At 46.1% G+C, this 27,017-nt stretch overlaps 1 protein-coding gene across 1 annotated transcript in view; it reads right to left on the bottom strand.

The window, feature by feature from the left end:
- The window catches only part of COL26A1 (collagen type XXVI alpha 1 chain), a gene marked incomplete at its 5' end in the record, with an annotated part of 168,374 nt that overhangs the window by 34,662 nt on the left and 106,695 nt on the right, over nucleotides 1-27,017 (bottom strand). Inside the window, 2 exon segments of the mRNA XM_082776346.1 lie at nucleotides 6,096-6,155; nucleotides 20,503-20,543. Of these exon segments, the coding sequence (XP_082632472.1) occupies nucleotides 6,096-6,155; nucleotides 20,503-20,543 (101 nt within the window).

Raw genomic sequence — 27,017 nt, 5'->3', positions numbered from 1 at the left:
TCAGAGATGACCTTTGATACAAAGTTTGGTTTACCCACTAGATTTTGTTTCATCATCTCCCCTTCTTAAGCATCAGTTTGAAGATGTGTTTTAGTCTTAAGGACAAAACCTGGCCTACAGAAACTCACCAATTAACTTAAGCATTTTACAGGGATTGATTTAAGTTTGCTCGTGCTACAGCTACCTGCAAATTAGCCTAAATACTCCCTGAATTCAATGCATTGTTGGAACTGGAAAAGCAGATTCTGCACAGGGTCACCAGGAAACCTCAGAGATTTCCTAAGCTACCTTCAATAACTGCTAGTGGCAATCAAATATACAACATGGAATATTCATGAAAGTCCTTGAAATACCAAGCAAGCGTTACTGTCCGCTCTTTGGGAGCAGCAGCAGCCTCACAGCCAAGCAACTCGGGTTTTGCTCCTGGAGTTTCTCCCAGCTATGCTACAGTACCTTAAAACATCTTCTGTTTTGCAAATATTTCTGCACTACAGCAGGAGATTGTTTCACATCTATCAGAGAAGGAAAAGACAAACCCCACAAAACATCACAGACAGCTGCTTGGAGAAACAGGCAGATAGAAAATCATTTCATACAATGATTTCAGCAAAAAATTCCAAGTAATGGTGCTTTGTAATCAAAAGACATGGGTCGTGAAGGTGCTGTGTGGAAACCTGAGCTACATAAATGGGGTGATTTCAGAGAAATAGCAACGGATCGATTAAACCTCTGTGTACAGTACAAAGATTTTCTTTAAAACCTTTCAGAAATTCCTGCGCAGGGAATCACATTACAAGGACTGTTTTCATGCAAGAAATACGCATGTCATTTATCAATCACACAATGAATCAATCAGACACTAGATATGTAATGCTATCTCCTGCTTTAAAGCTGTGAGTGAAATGCCACGATCCTCTCAAAAGCGGTGTCAGGAGATAAGGCTGGCTTATATCAACGCAGATCAAATGCTGTGCTCGAGCTCCAACCGAAAGTTGGGATTAATATCACACTGCCCATAACTCCGTGGTGAGGTTTATTAAAAGAAACTGGGGGTTGTGGAGAACAAAATGAGCAGAAAGCTTTAGGCAGCTGCCTGCTTTCCTGCTAGCACTGCTCGCAGTGGGAGCAGCGCTGCAGCGCTCTTGAGTTTCAGCACAATTTGTCAGGGCTTTGTCCTGTGTCACAGGAGAGCAGCATCAGGCTTAGGACGGCCAGAAGGAAAGGACTGTACACTCTTCCCACTTAGAAACTGGGCTGGTATAACAAGAAGCCTTGTATTTGAAATGAAAATCGGTAGTGGGAGGCTGTAATCGTGTTGTATAGGATGTCACGGGAGAGAAGTAAGATTTGGCATACCGGGGAGGGGAAGCTTTTGCCCTTCCTTGCATACTTTCTTGCCCTTTGCCCCAGCCTCAGCACCATCTTCCCTGATGTAGATTCCCCAAGCTTGAGGATTTCAAGCTCAGCACCATCAAACAAACTTTCAAACCTGTGGCACCAAAATGGGTCTGGTATCAAGCAAATGGAGTGTGCCAAATCCATCCCATGTTGATGATGGGGTAACTCGAAATGGGAGAAATGAGAAGGGATCCAGACTCATCTCCCTTCACCTCCTTTTATGCAGCAACATCTCATGCAGCCCCAAGGACAACCTACAGCAGTGTTAAGGAGGGCACAAGGCACATGAGGACTTTGTTCTGTCCCTAAAGAGTCATTTTTTCATTCTGTTTTCTCACGTCTCACTTTCTATTCTAACTTTCATATTACAAAAATCAGAGGGCTCCTTTTGTTACCTCATTTGGACACTGACCTTACAAGTTGGATGAACCAACTCATCCTTGCATTAAGAAAGACGAGAGCCGTCCTCGTTACAGCCCTGTTTTTATGGGGACAGCTGTGGTAGCCTGCAGAAGAGGAGGAGGGAAAGAAGAAACGACAGACTTGCAGCCTCTTCTTCCACGGCTGAGCTTATTTCACATACACTTGTCCTTCACAGCCACCGGAGGACAAACGCACATTTAACTTGTCCTCACACATACTGGGAAGGGCTCTTGGCTGCTCCTCCACTTTGCAGAGGTGTGAAGAAGAGCCTGTTTTTCACTTGTGCCTAGCCTGCTCTATTAAAGCAGCATTAAATTCCTATTATATTCCTATCTATTAAATTCCGGGTTGAAATTCAAAAGGGCAAAAGCAGCAAAGTCATCCATGGGTGACCTTTTCTGATTTACACTCTGCAGTTGCAAGTCCCCCCCTCACACCGCTGGAATGCAGACTCCCCGTCCATTTGGGATTGTCATAAATAACCCAGAGATTATCTCCAAGTTTCCCACACAGGGTATTCCAGCCACAGCCCGTGCACAGCAAAGGAGCTCTGTATTTTCTCATACCCAGTAAGACATTTCTGCATCCCTTCAGAACTGAAAGCTTCCAGGGGGCAGCTATCCTCCGGGTACCCTGTGGCCACTTTCACTGACGGCGTATTCAGATACCATGGACTTCCTTCTACTTACTGCAATACAAGTGCAAACGGGCCAACAGGCAAAACAAAACAAAACAAACAAACAAACCAGCAAAAACCAAAAATCCATCTTTGTGTTTTCTCCTCCCACTTGTACTCTTACCTTGCTGTGAAAGCAAGGAGAGAAAGAAGGCTGTGGAGGGAAATCCTGCCCCAGAACTGGCTGTTTCCCACCTAGGAAATGTAAGAATTAGAAGGAAATGTCTTTCTCTGAATGTGAACCTTCCATATCATAGAAATACTCTGTGGCTGCTCATATGGCTTCTACTCGGGCATCTTCAGGTCCTGACATTACTGAGCATCAGTTGTTTCAAAACAGGCATCTTTCTCCAAAACCCAGAGCAGGAATAGAAGCAATACTAAATGAATGTAAGCACCTTTTTCAAGGGCACTTACTGCATTACAACAACTGAGGTCACTACATGGCTGTGTAGATCAAACTGAACTTAAATTAACATGGAAGAAAGAGTGAATCAGCACATTTCTCCTGTGCACAGCCTCTGTGCTCATATAATGTTGCTCCACTCTGCTTTTAACTGCTACACGCCACCAGTTTTTGCACAGCACCCACAGCTTATCAAACAAAGTAGAAGGGCGAAGATGAACAACATCCTTGCTAGGCTGTGCTGCAGAATATACTCTCCTAGCAGATACATGATTTTACACACCACAATACAAACAGACAACTCATTGCCCTCCATAAAAGTAAACCTCTTGATGAGCTTTGCTCCCAGCTTGGGTCTCTGTGGGAGCACAGCAGGGTCAGAAGGAAACCCATCACAGCAACAACACGAATTGCCTCATTAGCTCCCCAGAGCTAAGGTGTTTTCCTTGCCTTTGGAACTGGGTAAAAAAATCAATGAATATAATTAGCTAGAGAAAGGTCAAATCGGAAACACAAGTTTTCCAAGCTGTAACTTTTTAAACTTCTATGAGGATGAGGTGTCACACACAAATGCTCACATTTAGCATGGCTAAAATAGAGCATGAAGCACTCCTTCTGCAAGCCAGACAAGCCCCAAGCAGCAGCACTTGCTTAGCATTACGAGGTGTCCGGGACTGCAGCGTGCTGCTGCACTAAAACACACAGACACGATGCACCATGCCCAAGACAGCTGATGGAGCTGATCAACACCGCTCAGGTGCTCCTCGTCTGCTGAGCTCAGGCTCCACCAGCTGATCGTGCCCGTGATTCTGCAGACTTCCAGCTACCTGGAGACTTGGAGGGCCACGGTATTCATGAGGTCCTTCTGGCAGGAGCCTGTCACTCCACAACCTGTGAGTCTGTCATCCAAAGTGCTCAGGGAGGAAGGGAGAAGGAGTTGGACTCGATGATCCTTGTGGGTCCCTTTCAATTCGGGGTATTTTGTGACTCTGTGACTCTAAGGTGCTCTTTGCTCGTCCATGGCTGGGACGAAGCCAGTACCTAAACCCTTCACAAGTCCAGCTGGTAACATCTTGGCACTGGGCTTTGCACACATCTGCCTCGCTGATCCTCATGTCAAAGGGTTTGCAGGACTGCAGAGCCTTCAGCTGTCGACACAGCGCTTGTTGGCTGCCAGCTCGGTGCTCCCTCCTGAACACAGGGCGGGTTGCAGCATGGTGGCTGCCAACACCCAAAGCATTTCCTAGAGACCAGCACGCCAGGTTTGCCAGCCAGGGGACAAATGCCAGTTGCTGCACAAGTGCCCTAGGTCATGTTGCTGCCTTCACTAGAGCTCCCATGCACAAGGCGAGCAGGCAGCACTTCCCAAATACCACGGGCATCAGGCAGGTGGTGCCCACTCCAGAAAGCAGATTGCTTTTATGTGACAAGAACCTAAAATCACCTGTTTTAAACCAGCTGTGTACCTGCATAACAAACCCACTGACCTGGGGGCACTTTCACTGGCGGTCAAAGACTTCTCAAGGGGGGTTTGGGCAGGTAGGAGCTGCCTCCTCCTCCGCCAAGTCCTGCCAGGGCCCTGGCTGAGGCTGGCCTTTGCCTCTTAGGCTTTGTTACCCGGCACAAGTGCTGAGCAGCACAAGCCAGCAGAGCGCAGGTGCTCTGATGTCAGGACTTCGGAACAAGTCTTCGGTTATGAATTTCCAGGGAGTCAAATACAGAAAGTCCTGGAAAGCGAAGGAAGGTAAAGCTGGCTACAGGCTGAGCATGGGAGGGCTGATTTACATCTCTCTGAGGCTGGTCCATGTCTTACTTGGACTCGAGACTACACGCAGAGGTCGGTCACCAGCCCCTCTCTGCTCTCTGAACGCCTCCAGCTCGCCGCTGCCAAAGAACACCCACCTGCCAGGTCCTGCTGCTCCGAGAAACAGCCCAGCTCGTCTTTGTCCTTTGCACTACAACAGTTGTTTCCACTCGAACAATACAGAATTCCCCACATCTTCATCCCCCCTCCCCTTTCATTTTCCCCAAAGTGAAATATAACTGCGAAGGCTTTGAGGAAGTTCCAGACAACATTGCTCACTTCATTTCAGCTCAGACAATTCCCAAATTACCAGAATCTCATGCACTGGCCTCAAAATCACCACACATCCAACCTCCCCCCACCAAAGGTTTCTCCCCAAATTCTTTTATGTCACTGATAGCCATATGTTAATGAATAATAAGAGCAGCACTTGCTTTAAGCAACCAAAGCATCGCATCTAACAGCCAGGACTGGGCTGGCACAGGGACATCACAGATCAAAGGGGACCAGCTCAGCTTTTTTGTTACTAGATTGGAACAAGTCATCTGAATCCCAGTAGGTAGAAATTAAAACAATTTGCAGGAAAAAAAAAAAAAAAAAAGAACAAAAAAAAAGAACAACAACAAAAAAACACAACAAAGTGAAGGTCTGCACTTAATATTTTTCTCCACTGAAGTATGCACAAAAGCTTCCCATCCTTCAGAAGAGGGATAAAAACACAGGAATGGATAAGAATTGAACAGCTGGCTGAACAACTGTCCTTAGAAAAATCTGCATGCCCTTACTGCTCTGTTTTGTGCCCTACAAGGGTAAGGTTCCACAAGGTATTGGAGTGAGCAAGACCAGAACTGGAGTCTGCTTCTTTCCCGAGCCAGGGGAATCGCTGCTTTATGTCCCCATGGTATCAAGCAGCTGAAAGCAAGACATTTATCACACAGCTCCATCCGCCCGCTGTTCCTGGAGCAAAACCTGAGTGCTATTCAGGAGGAGCTGAATTAATGCTCACGCAGACCCATCTTTCACCAGCCGCCAGCAGTACAGACGGGGCTGAGTGCCTGTATCTGCTTCAAGTGTTTTGTCCTGCACCACCCAGGCACCTCCCTTTGGGCTTGTTTGAGGCAGACACATGGAGCACTTGCTGCAAAGCAAATGGAAACAGCACGAGCTGCCTCCCTGGTTATTAATCCCAAGAGCTGAGCTGAGCAAAGGAGATGAGCAGCTCTCTCCTTGCGCACCACTTGGTGTCACACCAGCTGAGCTCTGCTGTCCCTGCTTGCTGTGCAGACGGACAGACACCTCCCCTCTCCAGTGCTGCTGACTCAACTTTTTCACTGGCAACGCTTGGAAAATTTTGCCAAACAGAAGAATAAAGGCAATAAAATCCTTACCTTGGCCTCAAGCGTGTTTAGCCTCTCGGTCATATCTGCTAGTCTCGTGCAGTTCATGCATTCTGGAAAGAACAAAACAGAATGATGTAAAATCTCTGTGTACTTCGCATTCTAATCCATGGCTTTCACTCTGCAGGCCCTGATCCCTTTTTGATCCAAGGCACACGGAAAAGTGCTTCAAGATAGTAAGTTATTGGGGGTGGGGGGTGGAATAAACATTCGACACTATTATGCAGGTAAGCAGCCACAGCCACATTATGAATGTTGTTCGGGGACATTCGGTGGTACAATGTGAAATCAAGTTAACAGCTGGTAGAAGGTAGGCAAAGAAAATTTTAGTTTTAAGACTTTTCCTGGTGCCAACCAGCACGACCAGCTGTCACCAGCAGAGACATGGTCTGTCACTGGTACAAGCTGGTGTGGCACGTACTACCTTGCAGACCCCGGGCTGCACAGCCGCTGCTCGGTGCTCTTTTCTCCTTTGCTCTCTATCCTGGTCAAATCCCGAAGAGAGCAATGAATGCACAGAACACCCGTCTCTGCAGAGCCCTACTCCATCCCCAGGCCCTGTAACCACTCCCACAACAAATCATCAGTCCCAGCAACAGCGAGAAAAAACAAAAGTGACCCCAGGGCTGACGCAGAGCAGACCTGCAGCACGAAGTGGTTTCCATCTCACTTTGCCGCATAGAAGCAACAGATCGGCAGCAAGCACCAAAGGGGTCTTGACAGGATGCCTTACCGAGAACAAACGTTAGCTTAATGGGCTCTGAGTGCAGTTTAAAATGATTGCTTGGTACAAAGGACATCACTTATCTAAACAGGAGGCCTGCTGCTTTGCCTCTGTTTTCATTTCAGCAGTTTTAAAGTGAGTGAAGGAGGATAAAGCCCTGAGCAGAGATTTAATCAACAAGCACTTTCCCAGCACGTCACAGCCGTGTTGAACGGCCTGTTCCCAGCTCGCAGAGAAGCGTTCCAGCCCGGCCTGCTCACCTATCACAACTGCTCAAGTGCAATGGTTTTTAAAAAGGGAAAATGACTCGCAGCGTGAAGTCTTACAGAGAACAAACCAGCCTTACTCAGGAGACACATCGTGGGACACAGTTCATGTCCCACAGAGGAGAATCCCTGGGTGCATTTCTGGGCTCCTTGAGGACCAGGGCCAGCTCACAGTGATGACCACTGATGCAGGATTTATGCCTGGTATTTCCATAGGGCTGGGGAGATTGACCCCTAAGTCTTGAGCCACTAACAAACCATGCAGGTGTGGCTCAGGCTGAGGGTGCACTGGGGATTTGTGTAAGCCCAGTACCTACCGATGGAGAGCAGTGGGTGAACCAAACATCCCCAGGACACCTGGGACTCAGTTCTCATCCCTAACAAGTGTCCCCTTTTGCATGAGGACCCCTGAGGAACCTCTCAAATCTTCACCCACAAACACTTTCCAGTTTATGAAGCACATGGTATGCGCCGATGGCTCTCAGCCACGCAACGATTTCAATACGTGGCTCGGAGGGCCAGGAAGTTTGGCTGTTCCCCTTCAGTGATTTACAGCCCAAGCAGATTGTCTGAGTACTGACAGCATCCAATCACCCACTGCAGAAACCTTCCAAAGCAATTCTCTCCTTGACCCCCTGGGGGCACAGAAAATCTCCACGGGGAGCTGTGCACCTTCCCAAAGGAGGCAGACACGCAGCCTCCATCTGGTGGCGCCTTACCTTTCGCAAACAAAGCGTGTGATGGTTTGGGCACACTGCGATCAAGGGCTTTCCTCGCAGGTCAAGACTGACACGGACCGTCTTCGGACTAACAGCATTTGTTTATTTTTATTCTCTGCAATCAATTTTGGGGATCAATATTTTTGGTCTGAACTGGCCTGTGAATACACGAGTGCCACAGGCGCACTGTCCCCGGGGAAGGAAGTGGACGAGGCTGGTTTGGTCTGCATCTGCTTGTGGTGTGCAAAATGGGGAATTATGTTCTGTTTGTAACCAGCTTCATGCTTTTGATCTTGCTCATCCCCATCGAAAGATAAGACTGAATAAATCCAGAGCTCCCAAGAGCCAAAAGGCGTACCAGATGTGTTACAGAGCAAATAAAATATGGAGTCCTAGTCTCCCTTCTGCTGGCTTGCACATATTAATAACCCCCATAGGTTTCAGAGAGACTAACTTGACCTGTCTGAAAACCATCTCTGGGGCAGATTTTGAGATGAATTGGTAAGTTAAACTCTATTTGGAGAGCTCAGCTTACAAAAAAAGACTCGTACTACTCCTCTGCATAGGGGCGAATCAACCAACTCAGATGAGAAGAAGCTCTGATCATCTCTGCTGGACACCGGTCCAGCAGCCCCTCTGCTCTTGAAGAGCATCTCAAGCAGTACTCTTATGTGCATTTGCTGGACAAGACATTAGATTTAAATAAGCAAAATAACAGAACTCTGATCCTGTCCTTCTCAAAGCACCTGGAAACCCGGATCCACATCCAAAGTACTTAGCCTGAACCCAAAAGACATTTAACTAATCCAGTAAGTGGAAGTCCTAGTGCAAAAAATCTTCTCACTGAGGAAAAAGAGTCCTGCCAACAAATCCTTGTGTAATTTATCTAGCTAACTGGCAGATGGACAATGCTTACAAACACGAAGAGTGAGATAAATGCTTGGTACTTCTGATACAGAAACTACAGTCAAAGCTTGCTCGCAACACACCAGGGACCAGCCTGCTTCAAGATCTGGGGGTCATTATTTGTCCTTGTAGAGAAGTCTGAGGATGATGGTGACAAATCAAGCTAACAAATTATCTTCCCTTACTACTATGCACTTAAGTATTTACTTTCTAATCCTAATGGCTGGTGGTTCCAAGGGCTTGCACTGCAAAGTCAAAGCATTCTGCCTTAGTAAAGCTAGCCTGAGAATCTCACATCATTATTCCACAGACAGTGAATACAATGTTGGGGCAAATACACACGCTCTCTGACCTGAAACTCCAGAGCAGACGCTATCCATATCTGCAGAAATCCATCACTTGTTGCTACACAGAACCACAGTTTATTTCCCCCAGATTCCTAGCTGGCAGATTTGTATTTTTCCAGCTAAACTCTGAGAAAGGAGTTGTGATTTCACTCTATGAAGCCCAACCTTAAAACACATGGTAGGATTTGTTTTAGAAATATTCCAGCAGGGAGGATAAATAATTGAGATAATAAGTGTAAGACTGTACCAGCATATCGTGTGACACCCAGTCTGTCTCCAGAACATCTTGCTGTCCCTGTCCTAGCACACCTCTGCCTTCCTGCCCTCCTGTTCCCCCCCTCTGGCCGCGTGGGTGAAGCAGTACAACTGGAGGGAAAGGAAAGATGTAACATATCAGAGATGGGATAGACTCAGCGTGCTGGCAGATAGCAGGTCACATACCTTGTGTCAGTGGTGACCTATTTAACTCTGACCCATAGGCTGCTGCATTTGATCAGTCTTCAATTAAAGGCTAAGAACTGGCACCTCCTGCTCTGCACAAACAGGCACCGGGCTCTGGACGTGCTCCTGCGACAAGTGACTGACAACGGTGAAAGTCTTCCTTCAGGTGCTTGCTACGCTTGGCATTTCCACATTGCTTGAGCAGCATGAACATAATTTCATGATTAAATAGGTGCATATTTTGCCTGATCGAGGCTGAAAGCCCCACAAGTCTTCCAGCTCCTCACTCAAATCGAGATTAACCAAAAAGGCATGATAACGGCTTTATACCGACAGGGCTCTAATGATTTCAGCATAATTATCACAGTGGTACTGAAGCGAGTAAAAAAATCAGGCCAACTTTCACCATGGGGCCACAGGTCAGAGAGTTCTGCGAAACGGCAAAGAAACCTCTTGGCATCTCTGCCCCATTTCTCAGCCCTGACAGCCCGCGCTCATTTGTATACCCAGAGTCTCTGCAGAATATTAAAAGGGCTTTTGGTTTCCCTACAGCCAGATGCTCAGTAGATATAAATTGCACAGCTCAACTGAAGTCAAGGGATCAAGGCTCTGTCTCTCTTTTTCTTGATAGATTACTCCAGAATTCATATTTCAGAGAGGAGGCGGAGGAGGTCGTTTATAGCATATGAAAGGGGAGAGAATTCTGGAATCACAAAGCCTTTGTTTAAACAAATAAAACCTTTGCAGCCAGCTTTTTCAAGGTCATATTTTGCCATTACTAGAAAGTCAAACCCTGCAATGCAGTGGGGTGATTTGGAGTATACTGCGCTACAAATCTGTAACACACAAGCTGAGTAGGTCCAGTTTGGAGAAAATGTTGTTCAGTATTCTCTGAACAAATCTGGAAGAGCATCAGTAAAGTCAGCTAAATTAATCCAGGCAACTGTTTCTTTGCAAGGAGAAAAGAATGAAGCTCAAAGCTCCTGAGGGGAGCAGAAAGCATGGCTAACTTTACAGTAAACTCTGTGAGCAGATAGGGAATGAGAAGTGACAAAGACATCCAGGATCCAGCAGCGATGCAGCAACGTGTTTCACTCAGGTGACAACAGCATTGTCACCATGCCCAGGCTGTCCAAGTCCCATTATCAGGCTCAGCATGAAACACCCACCAGAGGTGTTGTACTTGGACACTTCAAGATAAACCACTGGACCACTGCCCCTTCCATCCACTTGTTCCCACACACATGCATACGGCCTAGCCAAAAAAGAAAAAAACAAGCAGTGATATTTGCAGGCACCAGAAGAAATCTCAAGTCAAATTCCACAGTAGAAATACGAAGACAGACCCCCTGCGCCTACCTAGGTGGCCCTCGGTGGGGGACAGCCAGCCTGGGCTTGCATCTCCACCCCTCTTTAATTTGTCTGGTTTGACCCTTCCAGCCTTTTTACATGGATACTGAGTTTCCCTAAGTAGTTTATGTTCTGGCCCTTTGCAAAAGCTTTCGCCAGTGCTTGTGAAGGATAGCAGGCCCAAGCCATAAATCACAGCCAACCTGGGATCTGTTTTTTCAACACGTTTCCTCTAATGAGAGTCAGATGTTGGCTAGATAGACTTTATTAATTGTACTTGTTTGGTATCAGTCATGTCTTTAGCTCTGTAACGGAGCTGGAGCAAGCGAAAGGCAACGGGCTGACAGCAACCGTGGAGAGGAGGAGGAGCGCTCGCGTGGCCCGGTAGCCTCTGGTTTGAAGAAAAAACGGGAATCAAAGGTTGGGGGAGCTACAGGAAGGATGGGACCCTGACACGATGGTGCAGGCCCGGCCACCACACAGCCAGCAGAACCAGCCCACGAGGCTGGAGCAAGGCCTGCTCGCCATGGTAAGCACCCCGGGTTTTGTTTAACGCAAGATCCATGGGACCCAGCTGCCACAATGTCTTTGTTTACTGCCATGGCATTTACTCGTTGTATACGTTGTGAATTTACACCTTTTGGCAAAGGCAGTGGTTGGGAAGGGGCCGCAGTGGCTGGGGTCCTACATAGCAGTGGGGTTGGGATCCGGCTGAGGCAACCGATGGGGAAAAGCCGAGCTCACCACGTCCCTCCTCTTCCCATCGCTTCACATCAAGGCCGTCTGTCCTCTCACCCCCTCTCTGGGGCCGATAGCTACCCAACACCACGAGCCTCTCACTTCCAACAAACAATTCCTCTGACCCCATGTTCAACACCAGCACCGACCAGCCCCACAGCACTGCCGCTGAGCAGGGCCCTGAACGTAATTAAAGCACTTCACAGGTAATGAGCCTCAGGCCAAGGAGGCTCAGAGAAGTTTAAAGATGATCTCATTGACCAAATAACGATGTTTTGTTCTCTCCCACAGTTTTCACGTCAGGATTTTACAGGATGCAAAGCTTTAGTTTCACTCATAAATTGTAAATTATTAGGCTGCCTATCAATATGAAACAGAACATCTATAGAATATTTCTGCAATTTTAGCATCATTACGGATAATTCATTGTCCCTACCAGGAGACCCTTATCACTGCCAAAATTTCTCCATTTGTGATCTCTCTTTCTCCATTTAATATATATATCTATCTATTTTAATAACCCTTACCCTTAACTTTACTGGCTATCTTTAAAAAGCAGCTCAAATTTCCCTTCTTATGAGAACTGCTATCTGATCTTTTTCTGCTTGTAAAATATTCATACTTAATTTTCATGTCTACTTTTTTCTACCTTCTTAAACAGGAAAGGGACTTTTTTGTTCCCCAAAAAGCAATAAATATTTCTTTTATCATGAAATTCTGTGATTTTGAAGGCTCTGTAATAATAAATAAATAAATAAATATAAGAGCAAAACCGAGTGACAAGGAGATTTACCACAAAATGTACTTTTGGAATAACAACTACTATTTGAGAACCCAGATAAAATCTGGTATATAGCTTCAAGTGGAAAAAAATGGGGTGTACTTTGCAAAAAATTTCTGCAGTACTTTCTCTAGATTTTTTTAACTGATTTTCAGTTTCTTAGTGACGTTTCGGTCTTTGGTCTCAAAATGGTATTTATTTCAAAACTCACCTAAATTAAAAATGAAATTAACTGATTAAATAGTCTTAGTGAAACTAACTGGTTCACTTTGGGTCAAATGAAATAATTTAGGTTGACCCAAAGCCATATTTTAGTCATTATGTTGTGTCAAAAAGAAACCCTAAATATTTCCATTTCAGTTTGTCCCAAATCATTTTTCTTTCCAATTTTTGGTTTGGCAAATAAACCCAAAAAATCTCCATTATTCACCCAGGTCTATTCTTAAACAGCTCACATCACTCACATTGTTTTATTTAAAATTTCACACATGCACACTCCCACACCACTAACTAATTTTATACATAATTGCTCTCAGCCTGGGGATTTGTGCTCTTTCACGGTGCCAAAGATCTATTTTGCTGGTTAGGCCTGTGCTCTGTTAGCATATGGAATTAGATCATGATCATTTATTCATAGGCAACCATGAGCTGTGAGATCCGTGTTCAATCCATCTTTATCTGTCAGAGGAAAGTTTAGCAGGGAAAGGCTGGCTTTTGGGGTAACACATTTTGCTAGAAATGTATTATCTATTATTTTTAGAAACACCAAGGACATTTTACTAATATAGCCTGAAGACTGAAATGACCCCGACGAGGAGGAATTTTCCCTATCCAGCACTGGTTTGTTAAAGCCTTGCTGTGTGTGAGCTGCAGAAGATGCACTCCCAGATGATGCTGATGGCAGCGTGGTGCTCAGGGCTTCTTGGTGCCGCACCAAACCTCCCTCCTGGCAGCTCCCCTGCTGGCCATCACTGCCCGGCTGTAAAATTCACCAAAGCAAATAAAACGCCAGAAAACAGGCATGCAGGTAGCATCAATAACGTGTATGGACAAACCTCTCACAGCAAGATGTGGCTATATGTGAGTGCCCCTGACCTAAAAGGAAGGAGCCCACAAGTTTTCCTGCCAAGGCAGCTGAGTGCACCTGAGCCCCCAGGGGCTGGGGCTTTGTCCTGGGTGAAAAAACCCTCCTGGAGATGCTCCACTCCCCACTGCAGCCAAAACGCAGTGTCCCATCCCCACAGTCATCGCATCAAACTCATTCCTTTGGCACTGCGTGTTGCAGATCAGGGAGTGATAGTTCATGGGACCTGGCTAACTCATCCAACCCCAGCCCAAGCGTGCATGGGAACCACAATGCGCCTCAAAGTTCACCTCAAAGTGAGACGGTCCCACATCCCTTACAGAGGAGACTGCTTTTCCCTGCTGGGAGAAGTGATCAGGGGAAAAACGCGCTCAAAACACGGCATAACGTAACATGAAGTAAGGAAGCAGACAGGACGAAAGGAATCAAGGCTCACCATAAACTCTGGAGGGACTCCTATAATATCAGCTCTGCACCTGTGTATCACAGGTCAGAGAATCTCTCACAGTCTCGAGCCAAACAATGTGTGCTAACTGGACTATGTCTCTCAGAAAGACACTCTAGAGCCAGACAACCTAGGTTTCTTTAGCAAACTGCATCCAAGGCTAACCCCTGTGTTAAAAATATGCATCCTGTTGCCAGTTTGGATTTCTGACATCAAATTCTACCCCTGCTTTGTTTTATCACACTTCAGACTGCAAGGACTAAAGACACCTCTAAGGTTAGATGCCTTCTCTCCGCGGAAAGTCCCTGTAACCCATAAACATGTTACATTTAGGATGCTCCATCAAGCACTGGTGTTTCTTCATCCAGAACATTAGCACTGCCTTCCTTTAGCCAAGACAAAAATTAGCTGAAAGACCAATAAGGAAAGCGTAGCTTAAGCTGCTGAAAAGAAAGGTCTGAATTCAGAAGAACTTTTCTCCCTGAAAATCAAAACTCCACGTTTGCCCACACTTACTATGGAGAACGCACTCTGATTATTACTGTTATCAGCCCCAGGGGCACTTTTGCAAAGCCTCTATTTCCCTGATCAACATTTCAGCTTCAGGTTCGAGCCAGCATGCTTCATCCATTCTGCCATGCCTGTCGCCCAGAGCCGCAGGGACAGGATGCAGTCCAACACGATGCTCAGCCTCTTGAGGATCATTACTCTGCCTGATTCTGCTAATTACCTTTTGCTAGCTTTTGTCTAAATCCCTCTGAGCTCTGCTATGGTCCTCAGAGATCTGAGCAGAAAGAGGAATCCCTTCCACATCTCCCCGCAGCTGCGACTTCGCTCTCTGGGACACCAGGGAGAAGCAGACCCAGCAAATCCCCGATATCATCTGGTCCCCATAACGGGAAGAACAAGGTAACAGTTGCATCAGATTAGTGATTAGCGCAAGGCTGTGCAAAGGAATTATTTTTTTTTGGTTTTGTTTCCATGTTAACTTCTGGATGAAGAAAAATTAGCAAAGGAAATATCCAGCTGGGGTCAGCCAGGCATGTTTCATTTTCAGTTTCAGATTTTTAACTCTTCGAAATAGCTGCACCAGACTACTTTTCTAACTCATTTTAGGATGAAGAAATCAGAAGATATCCATCATACTGCGCGGAATCAAAATGTTTTCCAGAATTCCTTCATCCTGTTATTTTAACCCAAAACTTACCAAATGCTTCCCACAACTGGGGACCCAATTATTTCCTGGTGGAACCAAGCCCTTCCTCACCATTTGTGCTTCCTCTCAGTTATGACACCTACACAATAACGAGTACCATCACATCTCCTCCGAGACATCATACTAGTGATAATTAGAAGAGCTTCATTTTGAGGCTCTAGTTGCCCCCGCCTCGAAATTCTCCTACAAAATGCCTTAAATGGCACATTTAGACTCAGGAATGAAGGCCCAGCAATCAGGGGAGATCTCTCCCGGAACACGGCGAGCACTGGGTAAGGCTGCATGTCAGCCAACCTTCTCTCCCACGCCATTCACCCCACGCACTCAGCCCCAATATTACGTTTCTCTTACAGCTGTGGAGGATTTGACAATGAATTCTGAACCTCCCTGAGCACTGATGGGGAATGGGGAGAACAGCCAGAGCCTCCGAGTCCAAAATGGACAAATGCGGAGTGGTGCAATTTGTCTGCAATGCACTGAGCAGGAATCGGAGATCTCCGGAGAACCTTCCTCCCGCCCCAGCCCCATACCTTCTTCTTACAACAGAATCGGTAATTATTCCTAGGCAACAATACACTGGCAAATAAGCTCAGACCAGGGCTTTAAAACTGCACAGCTGGAGGATTGGGAGGCTCAGTGCATGGTCACTGGTGCCCACTGCCACACGATGCCTCTGGCAGCAGGGCTGATGTTGGCACTTCTCAGTTTCACACAAGCGTAAATGTTCTGGGGTGAAAAGAGCTCCCAGACTTCATAGCCACCGAGAGCTTAGCCCCAACAGCATAATCAGGAAACTCGAGGGTACTTAAACAAACCAAATCTCTTAACTGGTTCAGTTTATCCTTCTCCATGAAAGGTATCTGGAAGACACTCTCAAGCACTTCACCGAAGCTGATTGCTCGAACCCAAACCATCACATGCCACAAATCCTTTACACTTTGAACAGCTGCCAGGCACTCGTTTGCTCGCAGCCACGGGAACAGCTTTCTTATCAATAAATGAGGATTCCTGTGTATGCAACACCCAGTAATGGCAATGGAAATGACTCGGTCAAATGCCTCTGCTTTGAGATTAGGAAATGCCCAAAAGGTTTTAGGCAGCAAAAAAGTGCTAAGTGCAGCTACAGGACAAGCAAGATGCACATTCAAAATAAACAATGGAGCAGTCCCCTTCCAGAAGTGTGAGGACAGCCAGTGTGGGGTATGCTATAAAAACGTCGACATTTGCTATAAATTGTTGTGCTTTGAGACCCAAGATGCTACAGCACTCCTCAATAGGAAATAACTGGGATATCTCCAAAAGCTGTTGGTAAATGAGGACTTTAATGGTGACAATTGCATCAGAATAAGAGCAATCTCCTATTTTAGCCCAATTAGTGCTGTGCTAAATCATCGGCCAAGGCCCTGCCTTTTGCAGTTGAAAGAGACACATCTGTGAGGCTCTTCTGTCGCATGTGTTTTATATTATACTCTAGCACAATATGTATAAACTAACGCTATTCTACACTTACACAGCACCTCATCTGGAAATCTGAAAGCGATTTATGAATGGTGGGCATCTGTGACATTTTACAGATGGAAATTGAGGCACGGAGGGATTCAGTAATTAGCCCCAGACTTGCACAATGAGTCAGCTGCAGAGCAGAGCCTATTATTTGTTGTGTGGTAACATCTAGTGTCCAAATACACAGGGACAAAATCTTTTTCCTCAAATAAAGCATGCAGACATGCCCAAAAATGCCACCCAGGTCTGCATTCAGACCTAAGTTCTTGCTGAATACTCAGTCTGAACACATATCCCAAAGCACAGCCTCCCCTGGCAGACAGATCCCTCTGTTCCCGAAGCACAAATGCAGACCAGAAGAAGGGTTAATATGCCTGAAAGTTTGTCTGCTTTTTCCACATCAGTTGATCTAATAAAAAAGATTGATTCTCCCTGCAAATCTGGCCTCGCTTTAACAAATCATTTGATTTGACACAAAGGACTATATTCAGATAGTTTAAATTCCACTTCAGTCCCTGGAAGTGCACTTTCTGATGGACTGAACGCTTGGAGACAGCCAATGGGAAGCACCAGGCAGAGACACCCACCTCGGGTAGGGTTTACATTGTCTGAGTGTGGCCAGAAGCATCTGCAGATCTCTCCGTGCTGTAGTGCTTATGAGCCTACTAGGAACGTCACGGTGTTAGAGAAAACAGACAGCCCTTCCTATACCTCCTAGAAAGACAGCAGCAACTCGCATTGCTGAAGCACTTCCAGCGTGTGAGCGTAACACCACGTTACCTTCCCACCTTGCCCAAGGCAGCAGGCAAGATGCCTGGAGTGACGCTCCCAAGGTGTGGGGCTGCAGATCACCAAGGGGGAGAAGAAGCCCATTAAAAATCCAAGCAATCCAGACACTTGGGTTAGAAAAACTTCAATTGCTTTAGTTTGAAAAGACAGGAAAGCATCTGCAGCCAGATCTCTGCTGCAATTTAAAACAGATCTAATTTGCAGCTCCCCATTATTCCCTCTAGGTACTGCCTGTATCAAAGTTAATGAATGTTGAAGTTGGAAGGAGCTGGTTTTAGTGCTCCTGTCCTCGGTATACCTGTTCTCTACTTATCTGGCACGTTTCCTTCTAGAAAGAAGAAGAGCAAGTCTTCATGTGATGTGGTGCCACACACAGCCTACACTGAACAGGAAAGCTGTGGAATACCTCCTGCACGTTACATTGTCCCTTTCAGAGCAGTCATCTCCCTCCCCAGACCTCAATGAGCAAGTCCCAGGCCCATTAGGAGCAGTACATCCCTGCCTTGCTGTCTGTCCATACTCCTAAAGTGTTTAGCCTACCCAAAAACTCAGTGCATCACTAGGAGGCTAAATGACTAAGAGAAAATAATAGAAGGAAACATCTTCAAACACAGGATGTCTGGAGGAATCCTAGGCCAAATTGCTGATAAGGAGGATTTCTTGCACAGAGGAAAAACATATATGTATATATATCCCTCCAAAAACGCAGCCAATATCCTCCAACCCCCATTGTCAGGCTATCAGAAGAATAATAGTATCAATTAGATTTTGCCTGGAAGAGAACAACAAGGTAAGCCACATTTTAAATAATTTAGTAACTAGTCTCCTTCGGGGTCCCAGATGTGCTGTGGGCAGGACTGTTCCTGCCTCACATGGCCACAGAACAGGGCAGATGTTGAAAAGTATACGGCTGCCTCGAGGGAGGAATCAAAGCACAGCGTGGAGACACCAAGGAACTGAAGCAGCAGCCCCAGACAACAACTGCAGGGGAAGAGAAGTAAAAATCCTTCACCTGAACCAGGGTTTGCCAAAGATAGCTTACAGGGGATTCTACACACCAGAAAGGTTCTTTAACTTCTTTAAGTTAGCAGTGAACACCTAGAAAAGGTGCAATTCTTGGCAGGTAGAAGTCACCATCACCTCACTGACTGCAATCAAGCTGCAGATGACTTCCACCAGCTCAGGACCAGCCACAGGTGGCTCTGGGGGTTCATCAGGCCCCTGGATGCTCGTTTCATTTTTGCCAAGCTCTAGAAATGTCCCTTTGGGATCCCGCAGGAGAGATGTGCTACTGGTCAACCCCCTGTTGCTCCTGGGTGAACAAGCTGTGAACTCCCATGTTTGGGACAACGAAGCAAAGGATGAGGTGGGAATCCCCAGGCAGAGAAGACTGAATTGTCTCAGGGCACTGGGAAGCCAGATAGTGCACAGTCACCTCCAGGCTTATTTAATATTTAATAAACTCTTCTGCAGGGCTTGTTATGAAATAAGGTAAAAAGTGCTATTGGACAGACGATAGCAACACACTGCCTGAGATGATAAAAGCCAAGAAGGGATCACAGCAGGTAAGGACTTGGCAGTAAAGTCACTTACAAAAGACAATCCAGAAACAAGATTATCCTGTAGCGGGACCAATAATAAGGAATTCTGAAGATTTAGATATAAACCCTGCTGACACAACACTTTTCCCACGTCCTTGGACAAATTTAGTTCCTTCACATGGGAGCACCAATTCGAGGGTCGGTGTGATTCATGGTGCATTAATGGGCCTGGACAGGGCCAAGTTACAGAGGGGAGAAGAACCGGATCAAGGATAGAGGCAAGAACTGAAGGATCCTTCTCTCCCAGAAGGGCTGGGGCTGACTTCTGTATTCAGACATTTATTTTTTTCCTGATACAATGAGAACTAAGAATTCCAAGGAAGGACCTGATGCTATCGGCAGCCAGCAAGGAATGGCTGTTGGGCACCTTCAGCCTCGGGGTCCCACCCCAGGGATGAGGCACTGCAGGTTTGGAGGCGCAGCCTTCCCAGGCTGCCATCCCTGCCCTACCTGGCCAGCACCACTCCAGCTTGTGCTGAACAGCCACGGTTAACAAGGAATCAGACCTGTTCTGTCCCTTCCATGAGCACAGCACACAAAGAGAGAGGAACTACAGTTGGAGCACGAAGCACATCTTCAGTAGAGGTGGGAGCAGAAAGACAGAAGCTTGGCCTGATTTAAGGCTTCGTTGGTGCTTATGGGCTCTGGGACACTTATTTTTCTGCTGAGTGCACGTTCAGGGAGGAGAGCAAAGAGGCAGATCAGCATGAGCTCTTCTTCCCCTTGCCACACTGCTGCTTTCACAAAACCAGCCTTGTTGGAGTGGTTCGTCTGCTCAGCACATGTGCTGCTCCTGAGCTGGCGCAATTTTCATTGCCCACAGAACCTGCACACAGCTATCACGTACAAAGGCTCCTGCATCAATCCCTGCTGCTTTTTGATTAACCATGGATGGAGATTGACAGTCGAGTTTAAAACCTCGGTTGGACTTTCACACGTGCACCACAGCACTTTTACACTACTTTTCCTGCCAGCTTGGAGGCACACAGTCCACGCAGCACCAAGCGATGCTTTGTTGCTGGCCCCCTTCAGCCTTGAAAACCATGTCAGTTTTATCAGGAGAGGCTGCTCAGAGGCACCAATGTGAGTGTCACCAAGAGACGTGGATGTGAGGAGACAGCAGGCTGCCGATGACTGATGAGCCTGCCTCCTTAGAGGAGAATCTGTGGTTACAAACAAGGTCATGGCCATATTCCCTCTGAGAGCTCTGCAGCACCACCTCACCAGGCTGACCCCACTCCTTGTGGCACCTCTCAACGTACCACCACCAAAGGTGAACAAGGAGCATGATGAGGTCTGTGAAAACAGGGCAGAGAGCTTTCATTGCAAGGAAGAGTGCACACAACAGGCAGAGCCCCACAGACACCCCCCCCCAGTGCTTCCCCAACAAGCAAAGGGCATCCCTGGCTGCACAGCCCCCTGCCCGGCCGTGCACCCGCTGTGCTCTTAGGCTCTGCTTTTCCCTCGTGTTCAAGTTGCCCACTTACAGTCCTGGTTGTAAAAGTAACCGTGCTGGCGGCCAGATGAACCTGCGGGGGGGAGACAAGGCAATTATCACCGGGAACATGTCAAACCCTTGCCCTGCGCAGCATCGGTTCAGCAGAGAAGAAGTTTACTCAGCTTGCGGAGCAAAACTTGGTAAGGAATGAAAGCGCCTTCGCTCTCCCTGCTCAGCTCGTTTGCGCTCGTGCCAGCATTTCCCCCCCTTCCCACCCACAGCAAGACATGCAGGCACAGACACACACACTCGTGCTCTCGAAGTGCTGAAATAAGCCTGTAAAAGAGCCCCATGCCTCTGCTGGAAGCGATGCTTCCAAAAAATGCAACCACAGAAAAACCTACTGAATGGAACAGGCTGCAGCAAGCCGTTCTGGTTGGACATACGAGGGCCTTGGGGTTTGTTTTGGTTTTTGTTTTGTTTTGAGGATCGCATGCTCTGGGGAAAAACTGCCCCAGGTTCAAGGAGGGAGAGCAGCAGTCGGTGTTTTGGCTGAGCCGTGGGGAGAAGAGCCCAGCACCTTCCCAGCTGCTGCTGTGGGTGCTAAAAACCAGATTTGTGACAGAGAGAAGGGAAGGAACCAAGTCGGGAGGGGAAAGGGATGTAGCAGTGCCAGCACAGCAGCATCTCCTACTGTCCAGAAAACCCAGGGACACTTCAGAGAAGCGGGTTTGCCCATGAGGTTACCTCGCCTCTAGAGATTTTTCTATCTCCATGTGTAAAACCAGAGATGCTGACTCCAACCGCCTTTGTAACCACTCTGAGGTCTGCGAAGACCTAATTATTTAAGTCTGTGAGCCACAAAAAGCACTTTCATCTGGAAAGCAAAATAGATGAGCACATCAGCATCTATGTATTCTTACACAGAAGGGTAAAAAAGGGAAAAAGAAAAACGCTAAACAAGCTGAGGAAATAATTGTCTTGGTACCAAAAGCTTCCCACAGCCCTGGCGGATGACGGTCACACTGGAGCGGCGTACATTAGTCATGATCAGCACACACAAAGTCATCTTGAAGATACTAACTACAAACAACTGTTACAAGATTTTACAAGAGCGTGTTTGTTGTACCAGTGTCTAGAAACATCACATTAAAAACAAACAAACAAGATCAGATAATTGCTTCGAGTATGGTTTTGGTTAGGTTGGGGTCCTGGATCTTTTTGCACATGTGCCTGGAAAGCCGAGCAGCAGGCTTGCTGACTGCCCTGCTCCGATATCCACCAGCAGGACTGGGAGACGTCGGTGCAATTCCACCCGTGCAAATCTGGACAAAGCCAGAAGGCCCTTAAGACCCTCAAATACCCAACTAATACCCACACAGTTCCCCTTGGAGGGCCGGTGCTTTACACCAGTGTTACATTCCTCCAAAATCTATCTTCTGAGGGAAGGAAATGCAGACTCGGCTGCTGCTGTCACTCCCAGCAGCCACTTCCATAATGCTGGGGCAAGCACGGGAGACACAAATGAACAGAAAACTGCCCTGATTGAAAACCAGCCCTATTCTGTTTCTTTTTTCTTAAAGAAATTCTGTCTCAGAGGAGACAGAAGTCCCTCACAGGCTGCCCAGTGGGAGGAATCTTTTCACCTGGTTTAATCAAAGATGCAGGGTTCAAGTCACACTTACTGTGCACAGAGATGGCAAATCAGATCAGGAACCCAAGGGGATGCTCCCAACATGACCACAGCACGTGCTGCACCACTCACATCACTTCCAGTCCCACCAGCTCAAGCCCTGGCAGCTGGGAGGAGATGCCTTCTGCTGAAAAACCCCGTACAGAGAAGACGGACCCTCCTGCGAGCATTTGTGATGCCAGCACGTGTTGCAAGCTCATCTCTGGCTGCAGAGGAGAGAGCAGGATCAAGGACATACCCTAAGCCAGGGCAGCAACTGGGCTGGACCAGAGCATTTCTGAAAACATGACAGAGACACAGTGCTTAACCAGGCAAGACTTTTCCTGCTGCATGGAGAGGGGCAGTTTTGCCTCTACGTGAGCAGCAGTTGTAATCTTCCACTGATGTGGAAGAGAAAATTAATCTAGCCGTCCAGTGCCAACGCCAGCTTTGAGGACCTACTGAGGTTTTCATGAGATTTCTGGGAACTGGTACGTGCAGAAAATGGGCATGAGATGGAGTGAACAAGGCACTTCACTACAGAAAGCCTTGCATCAGCACAGAGTGTTCAAAGTGCAAGCCAGAACAAAATCTGCACAACATAATTTTGCACTCTTAACAGAGTGATACAATAACCAATATGCAATACATTTTCTTTCATTATTCTACTATTAACAGAAACTACAAACCACCATGTTCTACTTCGAGGGGTAGATAATGATTCCAGTTCAGTCTCTTCCAGTTAAAATTAGATAGATGTTTTATGCCTTCTGCAAGATCTGCAGAGTCAACAGAACCACCAAGGGCCAGCTCCAGGGGTGTCCTGTTACTGACTGAAGACCCAGCAGAGTTGAACCACATCCCTGGCACAGCATAGGAAGCATCTCCCTTTGCACAGCAGTGCCAGGCTGAGATCAATGACATCAAAAAATGTGTACATGGTCTTTTCTGTAACAGCAACAAGAAAGAGCAAACTAAATCACAAGAACTGAAGAAAGAAAGGCCACTCAAAGGTAGAAATCTATTCCACAGCCCTGCGCAGGGAATCCATTTCTGGAGAGCTGCCTAAAACTCTGCATCCGCCTTGTGCTGGCTCAACCCCCACTGCTCTTGGCAGGTGAGATAGAAAATTGGTTATAAAATGAGCCCTATATTTTATAAGTTTCATAAACATTTTTTTAAAAAACTGGAATATGAGGTATTCTCAGGGATCCCGTGCCAGAGAGTAATGTGGTCTAACTTGGAAACAGAGTTACCACCTGTTCATGGCAACTACTCTTTTAATCTTCATTTCTATTTTATGAGCTGACCAACACTATTTTATTAGCTGACAATTAGTTTAGGTTGATTTAATTAAACTGAGTTGATTACAAGCCCTCTTCCTTCCAGGGCAAACTTCCTGCAGGACTAGGGGCTGGAACAACCTTGACCCTGTATCAGTAAAGCTGTATTCCACATCTCCTTGTCAAAAGCGGTCACACGACAATTCAGGTCAATGTATGTCGGTGGGCACAGAGACATTTGAGGTATTGGGTAGGAAAAAAAAAAAAGCAGGATCTGGCTTCCTTAAGCTTAACTGGTGTAAAAACTTGCCGACGGTTTCATAATGAGTGCATGCATACCACATAGATGGACAGTAAACCAGATGGGGAAAGAGAGATGAAAAATAACCCAATTTAAATACCCCTCAAATTTATTATTTTACAGGAAGATCAATTATTTAAAGCATGTGGCTGCAGAGATGCCTGAGTCAGTGGAACAGCAAGGGCAGAGCAGGGGAGGGAGGAATGGCAGGCACGGTAGAGGGGATGCACCTTAAGCAAATGCTGCTACTGCAGAGCGGTTCATTTAACTAAGTGCAAAGATAATCACACAGTCATAAATGAGTTACTGCTTGGTCTAAAGCTTGAAGTTGATGACAAAAATCTGTTGACATCAACAGGCCAACACATCATGGGCATCTTGAGTGGACACCTCTGAAATAAATGTTGCATAGTAGGGAAAGAAAGGTTTTGGTAAGCATTTACTCTTCTGTGAACACACACATCCATGCATCAGCATTCAGCATAAAGTGTTGCATCTGCAAAAGTCTGGTCTACAGTGAAAAAGGTATGTTTGTGGGTAGCATTACTCACACAGGGAATGGCTTTACCTGCAAGTCAGGTAACAGATGGACTGAGAAGAGAGAGCATCCATCCATTCATCCAAACGGGCTGTATAGTTATATCTAGCTTATTTTAAAGATTCAAAGCAATAATTAACCACCATCAGCAGCATTAACAGCCTTCTGAGTATTGGCCCTCACCAAGCTGAGCTTGAGTGAAATGATCAGGATGAACTTTCTCACGTCACAGTTTCACAAGGCCCATTTTGCAACAAGGCAGAACCCAGTAGTTAATTATACCTCAGAGCTTGCAGCAGAGGTTGTGGCAACAACTCAACCTTGGAGAATGGATAAAAATGACTGTAACAGTAGTAGGCATTTGGGTGCAGTTAAGCACAGACAATGTTGTAGTCAAATGGCCATCCTGCATGATACATGTTGCCTTTGACACTTACTGAACCTTGAAAAGTGAAACGCCACTACTAGTTACAACTCCCTGGCAACAGGAGCCCTAATAATTCTGACTAATTGTCATGGAAAGTTACCCTGATTGAAAATTTGACAGTTATAAAAATCCAATTTTGGAATTCCAAACAGGCCAGGAACATAATTAGGCTCCACATTTTAACACCCTCTTGATCAATGGTGGGGTAATGGAGACTCTTCCAAGAGCTTTGTTTTGAAATGAATGGCGCCATATTGATGAAACAACTTGGACAGAAACCAGAAATTAAATTGAAAGTTTAAACAATGCAGCTGTATTTTATCATCCTGTATTGTCAAGCTTTAACGAAAATAGCTCCTAAACAGAGCCACATGTTTTGCCTGTTGCCCAAAAACTGAAGGTGAATTTTAAAACCCTTTCCTAAACTGCAGGATGCCAAGATTTTTCAGCTAGAAGTTATTATTAGGACGCTACAGTATTTCATAGAAGTCTTGACAACAGTTTTGCATGGTTTCTGTAAAAGCAACTTCATTTTTTAAATCAGAGATGGCTTAGATGAGTGACGCTTCAAAAAAATGGAACCTCTGTTGTACATTTCTTTTTGTTCCCTATACATACGGTACTAGCAAAAATAAAATCTAATTATTATCAGTAGAACAATCAATACAGGGAATATAAGAAGGATTCCCCCCCTCATCCTATGTGTCATTAATAACATTGTCAGCTGCCTTCTAATCTCAAGACCTGGAAAGAGATCAAGTGTGGGTGTATCGTGTGTTTAAGTGTCACTGAGAAAACTGCAGTCAACTCTTAGTCTGAGAGTATCTCTTGCCTTTGAGGATTGAGATATGATGAAGAAAACCACCACTGTTACTTACAACGCTCTGAGAACCAGATCTTCGATAACTCTAATGAATTGGTTAAGATACAACAGACAGAAAATGTATAACAAGACTTAGTCTTTTTAATATCCAAGCTGGATTTGTACAGCTGGAAAATTAGGAAGAAAGTTCTGGTTTTTGGCTTTTCATCTGTTCAAATAGCCTAGCGGATTTTAGAGGTGTGCAACACATAGAAATTAAATGGTATTCTACCACGTTTATTTACTGCAGGTATGGTATAACGTTGCAAGACTCAGTTCCATGTTGTGTGAAAACCTATTGAAAAACCAATACCACATTAAGTTCTTCCAGCCTTCCCTGTAAACGTCTAAATGTTCAATCTCAGGTTTGAATCCCTGTAATCCCAGAACCAGGACCGAAAAAAAACTCTAGGATTGCAACCCTCCAGCTGAATAGGTTCAATGGCTCAACTCTCACATGTGCTACAAGAATGAGGTATTTTAATTGGATCTATCAGGAAGCTTGCAGAGGGGTGCATGCGACTTTCATCTCAGTCCACCGGATGAAGGAAGGGAGAGGAGACGTAAAGAGATAAAAAAGCTGAGAACAAAGAAGTCCACACGGTGTCACTCAGCCTCTCTCTTGCTGGATAAACATGTCTGTCAGATCCTGACAAAGAGAGGTCAGGCTAAAACCTCCGAAAATGGTGGTCTGTAAGGCTGAGTGGCTTTTATCTTCCTGTGTGTTACAGGCTTCCCAACAGCACACGGAACGACTCAGTTGGATAGCTTCCATGTATTTCTGCACACTGTTTTTTTCTTCTGTGCTCCTCTGTGTAATGTGCAAGCAATGCATGTAGGTATTATATGTTTTTGTCAGTGTGACACCTGAAAAGCTGGGACCAAGCAGCTTCAGAAGGATTAAAGCTAACAAGGCAGACTAAAACCCAAAGCAAGTTAAATCCCAGTGATGATAATCTACGTGCTATCCAGTCACTTGTAACACTTCAGTAAGCAGAATGCAGCCAAGCACCCTGCGTCGCAGCATTTCCAAGGTGACTTCAGGCCTTCAAAATGTCACCTACCCTTCCCCACAGTGTGTTTCACCCATCCATGCACTCACATGCAGCGATACGGAGACCGCTCCTGCTGGAAGACCTGCCCATTGCTCACTGCACGCCTGCTGCCTGGCAGCACAGAAAATAGAGCATGGTGGGGAGGGTTACGGGCAGGCCGCTACGCTGAGATACGATTGTTGTGACAATGTCAGCAGAGTAGCCTTCTGATTTAGATCCCTGTCTACTAAATGCAAAGGTGATGCATCCTTTCTTTGCACATATTAAGTATGTTAACTGTACTACAGAGGCTGACAAAGTCGCTGTGGTTATGGAGGTCACATGCTCCTTGGGCAGACCATGAAAAATGAGCTTGTGTTCATTAAATGGTATCTAAAATGTCGGAACTAGGAGATGGTTTTTAATGAGGTTGCTACTCCCATTCATC

This window comes from Aythya marila (assembly GCF_965140915.1).
Source record: "Aythya marila genome assembly, chromosome: 20".
NCBI lineage: Eukaryota > Metazoa > Chordata > Aves > Anseriformes > Anatidae > Aythya > Aythya marila.
Note: the sequence above shows the minus strand (reverse complement) of the source record. Positions and strands in the feature narration are given on the sequence as shown.